This window comes from Diabrotica virgifera, chromosome 1, assembly GCF_917563875.1.
Source record: "Diabrotica virgifera virgifera chromosome 1, PGI_DIABVI_V3a".
NCBI lineage: Eukaryota > Metazoa > Arthropoda > Insecta > Coleoptera > Chrysomelidae > Diabrotica > Diabrotica virgifera.
The window spans coordinates 211,184,223-211,196,861 of NC_065443.1; the positions used below are offsets into that span (position 1 = coordinate 211,184,223).

At 32.9% G+C, this 12,639-nt stretch overlaps 1 protein-coding gene across 4 annotated transcripts in view; it reads right to left on the reverse strand.

The window, feature by feature from the left end:
* LOC114346174 (mediator of RNA polymerase II transcription subunit 14) overlaps positions 1-12,639 on the reverse strand; it is a 148,525-nt gene that overhangs the window by 88,619 nt on the left and 47,267 nt on the right. For all 4 annotated transcript variants that reach the window (XM_028296966.2, XM_028296972.2, XM_050646918.1 and 1 more), the window contains exons 5-6: positions 9,389-9,548; positions 7,159-7,363 (exon numbers count right to left, since the gene is read on the reverse strand). In XM_028296966.2, coding sequence (XP_028152767.1) covers positions 7,159-7,363; positions 9,389-9,548 — 365 coding nt within the window. The remainder of the gene's footprint in view (positions 1-7,158; positions 7,364-9,388; positions 9,549-12,639) is intronic.

Here is a 12,639-nt window from a genome sequence, read left to right on the forward strand (position 1 = left end):
TCTATGCGAGAAGTCAAAATATGGAAAACATCACGAATATGCTACAAACGTTCTTACATCAACTAGAGAAATGGTCGCAAAGTTGTGGGTTTCAATTTTCTACAGAAAAACACAATTTATATTATTCTCAAAGAAAAGCTGCCCTAATCACCCTTCACTCTCACTATATAACAATTCGTTAGTTCGGAAAAATACTGTAAAATTTTTAGGAATGACATTCGACCAACATCTAAATTGGAAAGAACATATTAAGAAACTGGCAATCGAATGCCAAGGAAGACTTAATATCATTAAATCATTGTCAAAAAAAGACTGGGGAGCAGATAGACAAACTATGCTCTCTCTCTACAGAACTCTAATCAGATCTAAATTAGACTATGGCGCGATAGCATATTCATCGGCTACTGAGTCTTCTCTTAAAATTTTAGATTCAATCCACAATACTGCACTCCGCATTGTCTTGGGAGCTTTCAGAACCACACCAATAGAAAGCCTGTATTGTGAAGCAGCTGAACCATCACTGTATTACAGAAGAATGTACTTAAAGTTAACCTATGCAATTAAATCAAATGCAAATCCTAATAACCACACCTTCAAATATGATCACCTTAACCGATTATCAACATTTTTCTCCAATAAACCACGTCTACACAAACCTTTCTACCACCGAATCAAAATGGATCTCTCATCTCTTAACACCACCTTACCTCCTTGCTATCCTGTTAGTTTTGAACCTGCTACGCCATGGAATTTGGGAGTACCAAAAATAATTACCACCTTAACTTCATTGGACAAACATACTACTAACCATAGTATAATACATCAAAATCTGCAAAACTTATTATCAAAGTATACAAACTTCTCTCAAATATATACAGATGCTTCAAAATCAACAGATGGCGTGGGAGCAGCAGTTATATCCTCGAATATGTGCCAAAAATATAAGTTGCCAATACACTGCAGTACTTTTAATGCAGAATTATATGCCATATACGGGGCACTGACATATATTATATCCTCACCAAATCAGAAATACATCATTTTGACTGATTCACTAAGCTCACTACAATCCATAGGAAAAATATACCCAGAGAATTACATTCTGGGAAAAATAAAACAAAATCTGATCGAGATACAAAATCGTAATAAGGAGGTAATCTTCATCTGGATCCCGTCACATATTGGTATAAGAGGCAATGAAGAAGCAGATAAGTGTGCGCGTGAAGCCGTCAACTCAGCTGACTCTACTATCGTGCAATATGTGACAACTAGTGATGTTTCAAGTGTTATCAAATCGCGTATCCTAAGTGAGTGGCAAAACCGGTGGCAATTTTCAGTGTCCAATCTTTGGAATATTAAACCGAACATTAAACCATGGACATGTTTCCCCACCAAAAGAAGGGATCAAGTGACAATAACCCGCCTTAGGTTAGGTCATACCAGTGCCACACACAAGTTCTTAATAACAAAAGAACCTGAACCGAAATGTGATCAGTGTAACGTTAAACTCTCGGTAAAACATATAATTGTAGACTGTCCAGTTTTCTCCACAGCAAGAAGAATTTACGGTATTCCAACAAACTTAGAGAAAGCACTTGGTGCAAATTGTTCGTTCACAAATATGTTAAACTATTTAAAAGCTATTAATTTTATAAATATATAATATTTAATATTGTAAATCTGCTCCTCGCTAATAACCTTCGGGTTGATGCGAATTTCTCAATAAAAAAAAAAAAAGTTTCTTCAGAGACCATCAGATTTGTTTGTTACTATTACTACAATATTGTTAGAAAAGTTTCACGAGGCTTTTAATTTATTTAAAGTCGATAATGCAGTTTTTGAAAAAATTGAAACCTATGTGACTAACCATATTTTATTAACTACTAATTGGCTTGAAAGCTGCGAAGACCATAAAAGGAAAATTATAAAATTTTTGGTAAAAATCAAACTTTTTAAAACTTGTCAGTGGTATAACGTTAATGAAAGCAAACAGAAAACTAAAAGGGAAAAGATTCACAGAAAATTACTTATTTTCGATAAAAGTAAAGGTAAACAAACTTCAAAATGCAAAAATTCGACAAATAAACAGCAAAAAATTCAACATACTGACAGCCACAAAAGTAAACAAACCAGAAACGTCACAAATTGTATTTAAAATATGAAAACGTCTTTTTTTCTACCTAGATCTTTTCAATGTACTGAGTTTAGTGCGTTCATAAAAATAACATGTGTTTTTACTTAATAACAGGCGGTAACTGGTTTGTCTTTAGTTTCATGCGCGGAAGAGAATGATGCTAGATAAAAAGTATATGTTTTATCTCGCCGGGTATGAATGACGCACGGGTAAATAACCGTGGACTTAACTGTATGTTAAACTACACTATTAGCTTTAGTCTCTATATACAGTAGATATTAACAAGTATTTTATAATATCAGGAAAACAATATCAGTATGTCTTAAAACCTTGGAATCATATAGAAAACTTTTTTATTAAGTTTAGGGAAAAATGTATTATTGATAAAAACTTGCATGTCTCAAAACTCAAAATAAAAGAATCAGATGTCAAAAATTATGAGTCGTATACCAAGTTTGTTAAAAAATATTAATTCTTCTCAAGAGTCATATACCTTCATTTTTAAAGCACTTTCATATAAATATTAACGTGGTTTTTAATTGTTCTCGACTTTTAATAATAATAAAATGTTTCAATATTGTCAACAATGAAAGTACTTCTTCAGAAAAAGAAATAATAAATATATATCTTTTTTTCCCAATATTTTAATTTTACAATCTTAGCACAGTATATAGAGGTTCCCTCTTTATACTGTGATCTTAGTTTGAAAAGAATTAACATTCAAATTTACTTATTTACTTTGTTTTAAATATGATCTAATTAGTGATGTTTTAAACTTTCTAATCCTGTCTGTTTAATCCAGCTTTTACCTATTGTTCCTAGGCAAATGGCCTTCAACTATTTATATGTTGGAAATTCCCTGTCACTTTATCAAGATATGTACTTACATTATTCATTTTGAACGTTGGGAATTTGTTGTATTTTTTCAAAGAAATATAATAATCTATTGTATTTGGTACTCACCACTAGTTTCTTTTAAAACATCGATGACGTAATTCCAGAAAGTCCTTAGATAATTTTTAAATGTAAAAAGTATGCGATCGAACAGTAAATCATATTGATTTTAGTTCACCTCTGTACAATTTCTTATTTTGCACAGACTTCTATATCAGTGGCGGCTCGTATAACTTTAGGAAGGTAGTGCCAGAATCCGGGCAGCTGCCTAAATTTTTTGTGGCGGTTTTACGATATGGTCAAAAAGGATATAAAATATAAATAGAGTATCACGATAAGCTGAATTTAATTGGGTTTTTATATTTAACTTACCAAGCATTGAAAAGCTAAAAACGTTATTGATGTGCACTTTAGATTTTTCATGGGATTTCAATTTCTCCCATATATGTACAAAATCATCGGTGCCTTTGTTTGACCAAGTCTCGTCACCTCCAAACAAAACGCATACAAAACAGAAGAGTTTATTAGTTTGTTCGCAACCACACAACCAGCTATTTTTATCATAAATAATTTTATTAAACTTACGACAGCGAAGTTTTTGTCCATTTCCACTTTGTTTTTCAATTTTTAAATCGGGTAAAGGCCGACCGAGTTCTTTAATTTGTAGTTTTTTTTTCTAACGAAAAACCACCAAAAGAGTTTTTTAATATACTAATTTGATTCATTGTCAATAAATAAATTAAACGTAGAAAATAATCAAAATATTATTTTTATACCTACGACACCCACGATCACAACGCACTAACTAATAATTACAAATTAAAAAATATAGTAGAGTATAAACACAAATATACAATACAGTAGTAGACAATAAACACAATAGCGTCAAGCGAACGCGTAAAGAAACTAGAAATATGTAGATCTAAAACATTGTATCTTAAGATCCACTAACTTCCTTTTCGAGATTTCGAGCCTGGCACGGAGACTCCAATTTAAACGTATGTTAAAAGTGCAATACCGCTCTCTCTCTGTCACTTACACAGGATGCTCATACAATCTTTCTCTTTTCTCACGAGCCACTATGCCGTTCGGCACTGGGATTTTTATGATTTTCATCCTTTATCCGGTCAGCTGTGGGTGGCCAGAGTCGGTAGATTTGCATTGCGCTACACAGTTGCCAGATTTGATATAATTTATAAAAATAAAGAGAAATATTCACAAAAAAAAAATAAACAGGCATTAAAATGTTTTTAAGATAAAAAATATGTTTCTGCATAGTTAGCAAGGTAGTGCCATGGCTCTATGGCACTACCTCACGGGCCGCCACTGTTCTATATTGCTTTTTCTAGATAAATTGTCAATTTTTTGCAGTACAATGTTACTATCAGAACAACATTTATTTATATCCTCTTCTTCTTGTCGAAGTTCCTTCTCATATCGAAGGTTGGCCATCACTACAGCTATCCGTACCTTATTGGCGCCTGCTTTGCCAATATTTATTTAATATCTCATATTTCGCACCTCTGGTAATTTGGCCTAAATCCAGCTTTCTTGTATTGATGTTCTTTATCACCTCGCAATCCTTTGGTAACATTGTAACCTTCTTAATACTTTTGCATTTGTAACTCGTTAGATCCAGGTATTTTCAAAATCCCTCTATAGCACTACATCTCAAATGCTTCCAACTTATTTATATTGTCTACTTTTAGTGTCTAGCTTTCCATTCCATGTAACAAAGTCGAGAACACGTAGCATCTTAAGGCTCTTATTATCAGCTCCAGAGGAAGATCTCGATTAACAAACATTTTTTTCATTTTTATAAATGCTTGTCTTGCAATTTCAATGCGTGTACTGATTTCTTTAATAGATACATTGGTCATCGTTTTTATTTACCCAGGTTCCTAGATATTTGTAGTTATTTTGTAAAAATTTATAGCTATATATTAGGCTTTATTTTCGGTAAATTAATAATGTAGATATTTGAATACTTCAACTATTGCGATTAATTTAGCTGTAATTATAGTAGTATTATTGTCTAGTTTTATAACATTTTTATTTATTTATTTAATTGGCATTGGTAAATGCCATACAGCCAGTCACAATATGATACAATTTTCTAAATATAATCTTAACTATTATAAAACTATAACTAAAACTATTTTTAAAACTACAGTAGAAAACTATAATAGAAACCAATAATACCATTGAATCACGGTTTTTACTCCAAATTTTAAAGAACCGCTTGGGTTGACATGAAATTTTGGCATACATATAGGAAAGAAGAAAAGTAATTCTAAGCAAGTTAATAATTTTCGAGGTATTTGCTAGTAAATATGTTCATTTTTCAACAAAAAAAAAAAAAAAACACTTTTTAGGTGGTTTTTTGCAAATAACTCAAAAAGTAAATGTGTATTTTACCGAAAAAAAGGTTTCCAGCAAAAATATAGCTTCTAAAAAAGAGAAAAAAATGGTGTATGTATGAACTCTCTAGACCCAGTAGAAGCAAAGTTGTAACCAATGAAAAATAGTTTCATATCTGTCAAATTTCAAAGCAAATATTTCAACGTGAAATAACCAAAAAAGTATACACTTTTTGGGGAAAACTCAGTACGACTTTTTTAAAGTGTTCAAAAAAATATTCATTTTTGTTTTTTAATAAGTTTCTAGCATAAAAAGTAAGTTACGCTCAAAATAAAGTTGGTCAAAAATACTCGGGAAAATCAGCCCCCAATTAGCATTTTAAATCAAATTAATCGTTACCGCTTCCCAAGTTACTTTACTTATGTATTATTTATACTGATCTGTAAGTTTCATTTGTTCAAAGGGCTTATTTTTTAACAATTTTTTTTTTAAAATTTATTAGTGACACCAAAAATCACAAAGAGTAAAAAAATGTAGGTTTTGCTTTTCTGAATATTTTGGATTTTTTGTTTTTCTGTAAGGCAAAAATTGGTTAAGATGCGGCTGTTCAAAATTTGCAAATTTGCAAAAATAATATAAATAAACCTTTTTTAAACACTTTAAAAAAAGTTGTAATGAGTTTTCGTCGAAAAGTGCTTCATTTTTTTTATTATTTCACGTTGAAATATTCAACATGGAATTTAACGAAAAAGAACTTATTTTTCAATAACTCGAAAAGTATTGACGTAGTGAAAAAACTCTATAGAACAAAAGTTGCTTAGAATTAGTGATTTTAGGCACTTCTGAACTTATCTTGAACATATATTTTTTCACTCCCGAGAAGGGGTGATACTGAACCATAGGGCCAAAGCACACATCGGTACATCATTTGTTTTTCTTTGACATCTTAGCTAGGCGTAAGCCAAATTTCATGTCAATCCAAGCGATTCTTTAAAATTAGGAGGTTTTTTGCAATATTTTACCGTGAGTGAATGGACTAAATCTGGAAATAAATTATGTATCTTAGCTTGAAATATTTTAGTTTGCATCAATTCTGGAAATTAATTTGTTTGAAAAGTTACAAAAAAGTAATTTACATGACATGTAATTTATCACTGCTAATTTTATTATGTATTTTACATTTTGTTATTCTTTTGTAGTGTATTGATAAATAAATAAATTTTAAAAATCCTCTACTGTTTTCATTAATCAATTTTTAGCGTTTTTTCTTAAGTAAAATCGGAATTCCATAATATAGATTACAAGCACGTTAAAATTATTTGTGAAAATGCTGAATGCCACCCTTATATTGTCGTCTATTGCACTGGACAATGGCTGGAGCAGGTAACTCAAATTTGTTTTTCAATCTTGGCAAATATTTCAATTAATGTCGCCACCATACAGTCAGGTAGTACTTAGGCTTGAGGGGCAAAGAGGTGTAAGTAGGAGGAGTTTAACACTGAATTCGTTTTTACCTTAGAGTGAGGTGTCTATGTGTGTGTTTATAATCAATGCTTTTAGTTTATTTTTATTTACTTTTGTGAGTATAAAAGGAACTAGTTCAATAAAGATTGTTATCACGGTGAACGACAAATCGTGAATGCAATAATTATAGATTCCCTTGTCGACTTATTTTTACTTTCAAAATAGTTTAACTTTGTTTTTATGTTCATAAGATAGAAAAATAAATGCTACTCTTGACAATAATTATGTATGTATATTTTCCTTACCTGAGACGCTCGTAAACGGTCCGTGTGTAGAAACAAATGTATCAAATTCTATCAATGTTTGCACCTTTAGAAAAACTTTGGGCGCTTCAGCTTCTATGGAATCATCGTCGGGACTATCATCGATACTTGAATGTTTGACGACTGCTAAATAGAATAGGAAATCCAGCTCGCAAGGATTACTTTCTATCTCTTTTAATTCCACAATCTTAAAAATAGAAAATATATATATTTAAAGACGACTAATTTCAAGTTACATCAACATTTAACAGTAAGACTGCGTAAGATATATCACAGCAATACCGTTAGAGAAACATTACAATACTTTTTGAGTTTCTCACTTAAAATAATAGTTATATGTAATATACCTTTATCAAATATATTGTTACAAATAAACCTTCTTCTTCTTCTTATACTTGTTGTATATCTGTTAATTCCGACGTTGAAGTATTTCTTAAGAGGTAGACTGCCAACTATCTCTCCATCTTTTTGGTGGTCTCACCGGTGGACGCTTGCCAGCTGTTTTTCCTTCTAGCGCAATTCTCGGTAGTCTGTGCTCCTCCATTCTTTTTAAATGACTGATTCATTCTCTTCGTCTTTGCCTACCACATCTTACTATATCTTGCACGCCACATTGTTCCCTGATGATGTTGTTTCGTATTCTATCTCTTCTTGTCTTCCCTGCTATTGCTCTTAGTGTCTTCATTTCGGCTGCTCGTAGCATGCTTTTGGCATGCATGGTATGTTGGCCGTAGTGGTGTCGTTTGTTTTAATTTTTGTCGTGTTGTCATTGTTCATTTGTTTTATGACTTCAAGAATGTTTGCCGGTATCCTTTTTTGCTTAATTTTCTTTATTATATCGCTAAGTCTGACTCTGTCAAATGCTTTCGTTAGGTCTACTAAGCAAATATATGCAGGTTTGTTATATTCTATCGACTTCTCTTTCACTTGTTTCATGACAAATATTGCGTCCGTCGTTGACCTGTCTTTTCTGAATCCTTGCTGTTCTTCTCTGTTCTTTATCTGTGATTCCTATTTATCCTCGAGTATGCCGGTGAATAACTTCATTGTCGTATTAAGAGATTTATTCCTCTGTAGTTGTCCGGGCATGATCTTTGTCCTTTCTTAAAAATCGGTATTGTGATACTGGTGTGCCGATATTGTGGTATCTCTGCTCTGTCTAAGATTTTGTTAAACAATGTTATGAGACAATTAGTAAGTTTCTAACCGCCGTATTTCAGCAGTTCGTTCGGTATTCCATCAGTACCTGGCGATCGTCTATTCTTTAAGCTCTTCATTCTCGCTTCTACTTCAGTTTCTTTAGTGATATACCTGTCTTCTCTATTGTAAGCGTGTTCGTCATTGGCGTCTTCAACTTTGTAGAGTTCTCTGAAATATGTTTCCCATGTCTCAGTTGGTATCCCCTTTGTCTGTACAAATTCAGTTACTGTTTTTTTCTGTTTTTTAGCATTTTTTAAACTTTCCTCTGTGCGCCATAGATGTCGTGATCCATGTCACTTGTGAACTTGATCCAATGCTCTCTTTTTATTGCTCTTATTCGCGAATTTATTCTGTTTCTTGTTTCTATATAGATGGCGCGTTGTTCCGGCGTTCCAGTGCTTTTGTAACAGATAGCATTTTCTCTTTTGTTCTGCGAGTTCTTTGACTTCTTGACAAAACCATGGTTTGTTGTTTCTTATTGCGCTGGTGTTTGTTTTTCTTTTGCCGATAGACTCTTCCGCAGCCTGCTGGATGCAGTTTTTGATTTCATTCCAACATTCTTCTACTACTAACAAATAAACCACAAATAATACAACATCATCTGGCGTTTCAGCTTTCCGAAATTAAAAATCGGTAAAACCGAATTAAATGTTACTGATCAGATCATCCAAAATATTTTAAGACAGCAGAAGACGAGAAAACAACTTTAAACATATTTAAACGGCCTACACACGTCCCGACCGTGTCATCCGCCACGACAGAACGCCCCGACCATACTTGTTGCTACACACGTTCTGACCATTGCTACAATTAGCCTGTCAAGCTGTCAGAATAGCACGGACCAAATCGGTCGGCCGAACCGTCTTGTACATCTTTTTTTATCGTACAAACCTACACACACACACACCAACGGTCAGACCCAACATTGTCACACCCGTCAGTTGGGTGGTTTAGTCGGGACGTGTGTGGGCCGTTTTAATATAACACATGTAATAAACTTATTTTTACTTACCAAGACAACATTTGGATGTCTATGCAGCTGAATAAACATTTTATGTTTACCAATTTTAGTTATGGGATGATCGCTATGATGTAAAAGAGGTAGTTTTTCGAATGCAGTGGCAGGCAAATGTTGAAGCGTCTTTTCACAGCGTCTCTGAGTAATCCAATATCTAAAACCAACGTATAACTTATCATATGTTATACCGTTTTAAATATGTTTAAGAACAAACATAATATTTATTCTAATCAAAATATAATTTTAGGCCACTGGCCCCAGTAATTGTAAAAAGAAGAATTTTAAAAAAGCTACACATTTCTAAATCACATCAAGTACTACTCCTCCAAAGAAAAAGACATTTACCATAACCAGTAACTCTTTAAGCTCCTTAAGGACCTTAATCTTTAAGGTCTTTAAGCTCTAGTATTCAAACTTTGAAGCAAACGTCTACTTTTGAGAAGCACAATCTTTTAAATGCCGTTCAATTAGATTTTCATCCAAACCGTTACACAATGTTGTTCTAATCATTGACTCTAAAATCCAGCTTTCATAAATATCAATATTAATATGTAGCTACAACTGTCCCTCTTGATATAGAACACGCCTTTAATACGGCCTTACGGACACGGATCCTAGAAAAACTTAAAAATAATGTAATCAATCTGAAAATATATACCATTTCATCGAGAATTTATTGACCAACAAAAATGTTGCAGTCTACTTGGATGGACATGTTATGAAGAAGCTGCCTTGCGCTGCTGAAGGTTCGTCTGTAGGACTCTGATTTATTTCAATATTTCAAGTATTTTGTGTTCAGTACTTAAACTATAATACTAGTAGGCTATTGATTATGTACTATAGAAAGGAACTACAACGTTAACGGGATTTTATTATTTCATATGGTCAATGAATCTCTATATATGAAAAAACCGCGGAGTGCTACCATTTAAAGGGGTGCGTTTTTGAGAAATGGGTGAATTAGTCCCTGGGCACAGGTTACATTAGGGTGAGTTCTATGCACTTTTGGTACAAAACACGTCTACATAAAAATTGTTCCTGGTTAAATTTCCTATCTAAATAAAACTTTTTAAAGTCGAAGATACTTTTTTTACAAAAATATATTCAAAAGAAAAAGCACAAAGAAACCCAAAAGTAAGAAATTTTGTTTTCTCTCCCATAACTTTTGTCCACGGGGATATAGGTATGTATAGACATTGCTTCACAGAAAAAAGACTTACATATTTTGTCTTTAAAATGATGTTTGGTAGAGCTCATTAGGATTTACAGTTTTCGAAAAATGATTTTTCAAATTTCGCGACAAAATTGCGACAGCAATTTTGGGCAATTTTCCTAGTTATTTCGCAAATATTGTTCTGTAACTTTTTTCTACGTAACTTTAGGCATATGCAATGGTACACGTAAGAGGAATAGAAATCAATTACCTTTAAAATGTTCTACTGTATAATGTTGTACGACTTCTTTTAAAGAGGTTATCTTTTTCAAGACTTTATACTTTTAACGAGTTTTTATATTTTTTACGATTATTTTTTAAATTTCCCATTATAACTTTTTTTTCTACATTTAGGTATATATTATATAATAAACAAGAAAGCTTATTCTGTTTACTTTAAAATGACGTATTATAAAAAATTCTAGGATTATTTTTGAATAAGATATGCTTTTTCAAAATGTAATAAGTACTTGCAACGATTTTTGATTATAGGATTATTTTTTAAATTCCTCATTATAACGTTTTTATGTGATTGTGTGTTATGATTGAATCTTATTTTTTATAGGTAATACTTTGAATCGACTTGACTCGGAAGGGCAAACTTTAAAATATGGATTAATTCCAATATTTACTGTCAAAGCTCCTGCACCACAAATTTACTTGAAAAAATAGCATGTAAATGTACCAACGGATGTACAAAAAACTGCGGTTGTAGGAAGATAGGAATATTCCGATGGGTGAGTTGCGGAATTTAATTACAAATGGATATAATAAAACAAACGGTAATTTTATTTTTGCAACGAAAATGTGTTCGTTTAGGTCTCTCGGAGAGGGTCGCGTCGGTATGTGTGAATGGTTCGCATGCTGCGTAGTGACTAAAGAAAGCAACCACAAACGATGATCATGTTTGTATTCCTTTTCCCCTGACCAGATGATCACATAAATCACTATCAAGTCTGGCGTCTACTTTTACGGTTTTTAAGAAAAACAATTCCGAATGCATAGCTAGCTGTTGACACATTAACTGTCTGATAAAATACTTAATTAATGAGGGTGCAGTTTGTTGCCGCATAGACGAACAACAGATGTCACAGGATAAGGCCATAACCTTCGTATTTGAATATGCAGTTTGAATGACTAACGTTGTTTTGTTTTTGAGAAAAAATATTAAAATTACAATTAGCAAAAATAGTAATTAAAGCGTATCGCTATACACCCCCTTCTGAGAGACTAAAACGATAGATAATATATAATATATACAAATTACATATAATGAAAATTGAAAATAGGAAAAAAAAAATAATGCAAAGTTTATACAAGGAGAAAGAAAAAAAAATCACTCGATTCACTTTGAACTAACACTTTCTTGGTAAGTTCCAGTAAATCTTGCTTTCCTCTTCGGTCTGTTGTTGTTTGTTTTGCTGGTCATTTCTTTTGTTTCGTGATGGGTAGAGTCGTGAAGTTCGTAAGCAGGTTTCAATCTGTCTATGGAAATTGTTGATTCCTTCCCGTTTACCCGGACGACAAAAGTCTTGTCACCTCGCTTAACAACTGGAAAAGGACCGTGATATGGGTTTTCTAAGCTGCTTTTGATTGTATCACGGCGGATGAAAACGTGAGAGGTGGTTTTCATGTCTTTGAAAATGAAGGTACTTTTGGATCCATGATGCGACGGTTGCGTAGGACGGAGGTTTTCGAAATGGTTTCGAAGTGTTTTTAAATAAATGTGAGCATTGTCGTCGGTGTTTCTTTGTGACGAAAACAATAGTTCACCTGGCAAACACAATGGTTCTCCGTACACGAGTTCGGCGGCGGAAGTACCTAAATCTTCTCTCCACGCTGCTCGTATGCCCAGTAACACTGAAGGTAGGCTTTCGGTCCATCGGATGTTTTCATGACATCGAATTGCTGCTTTTAACTGTCGATGAAACCTTTCTACCATACCATTTGCTTGCGGATGATAGGCGGTTGTCCTTAAATGGGAAGTTCCAGTTAATTTGCATAATGACTTGAAAAGATGCGATTCGAATTG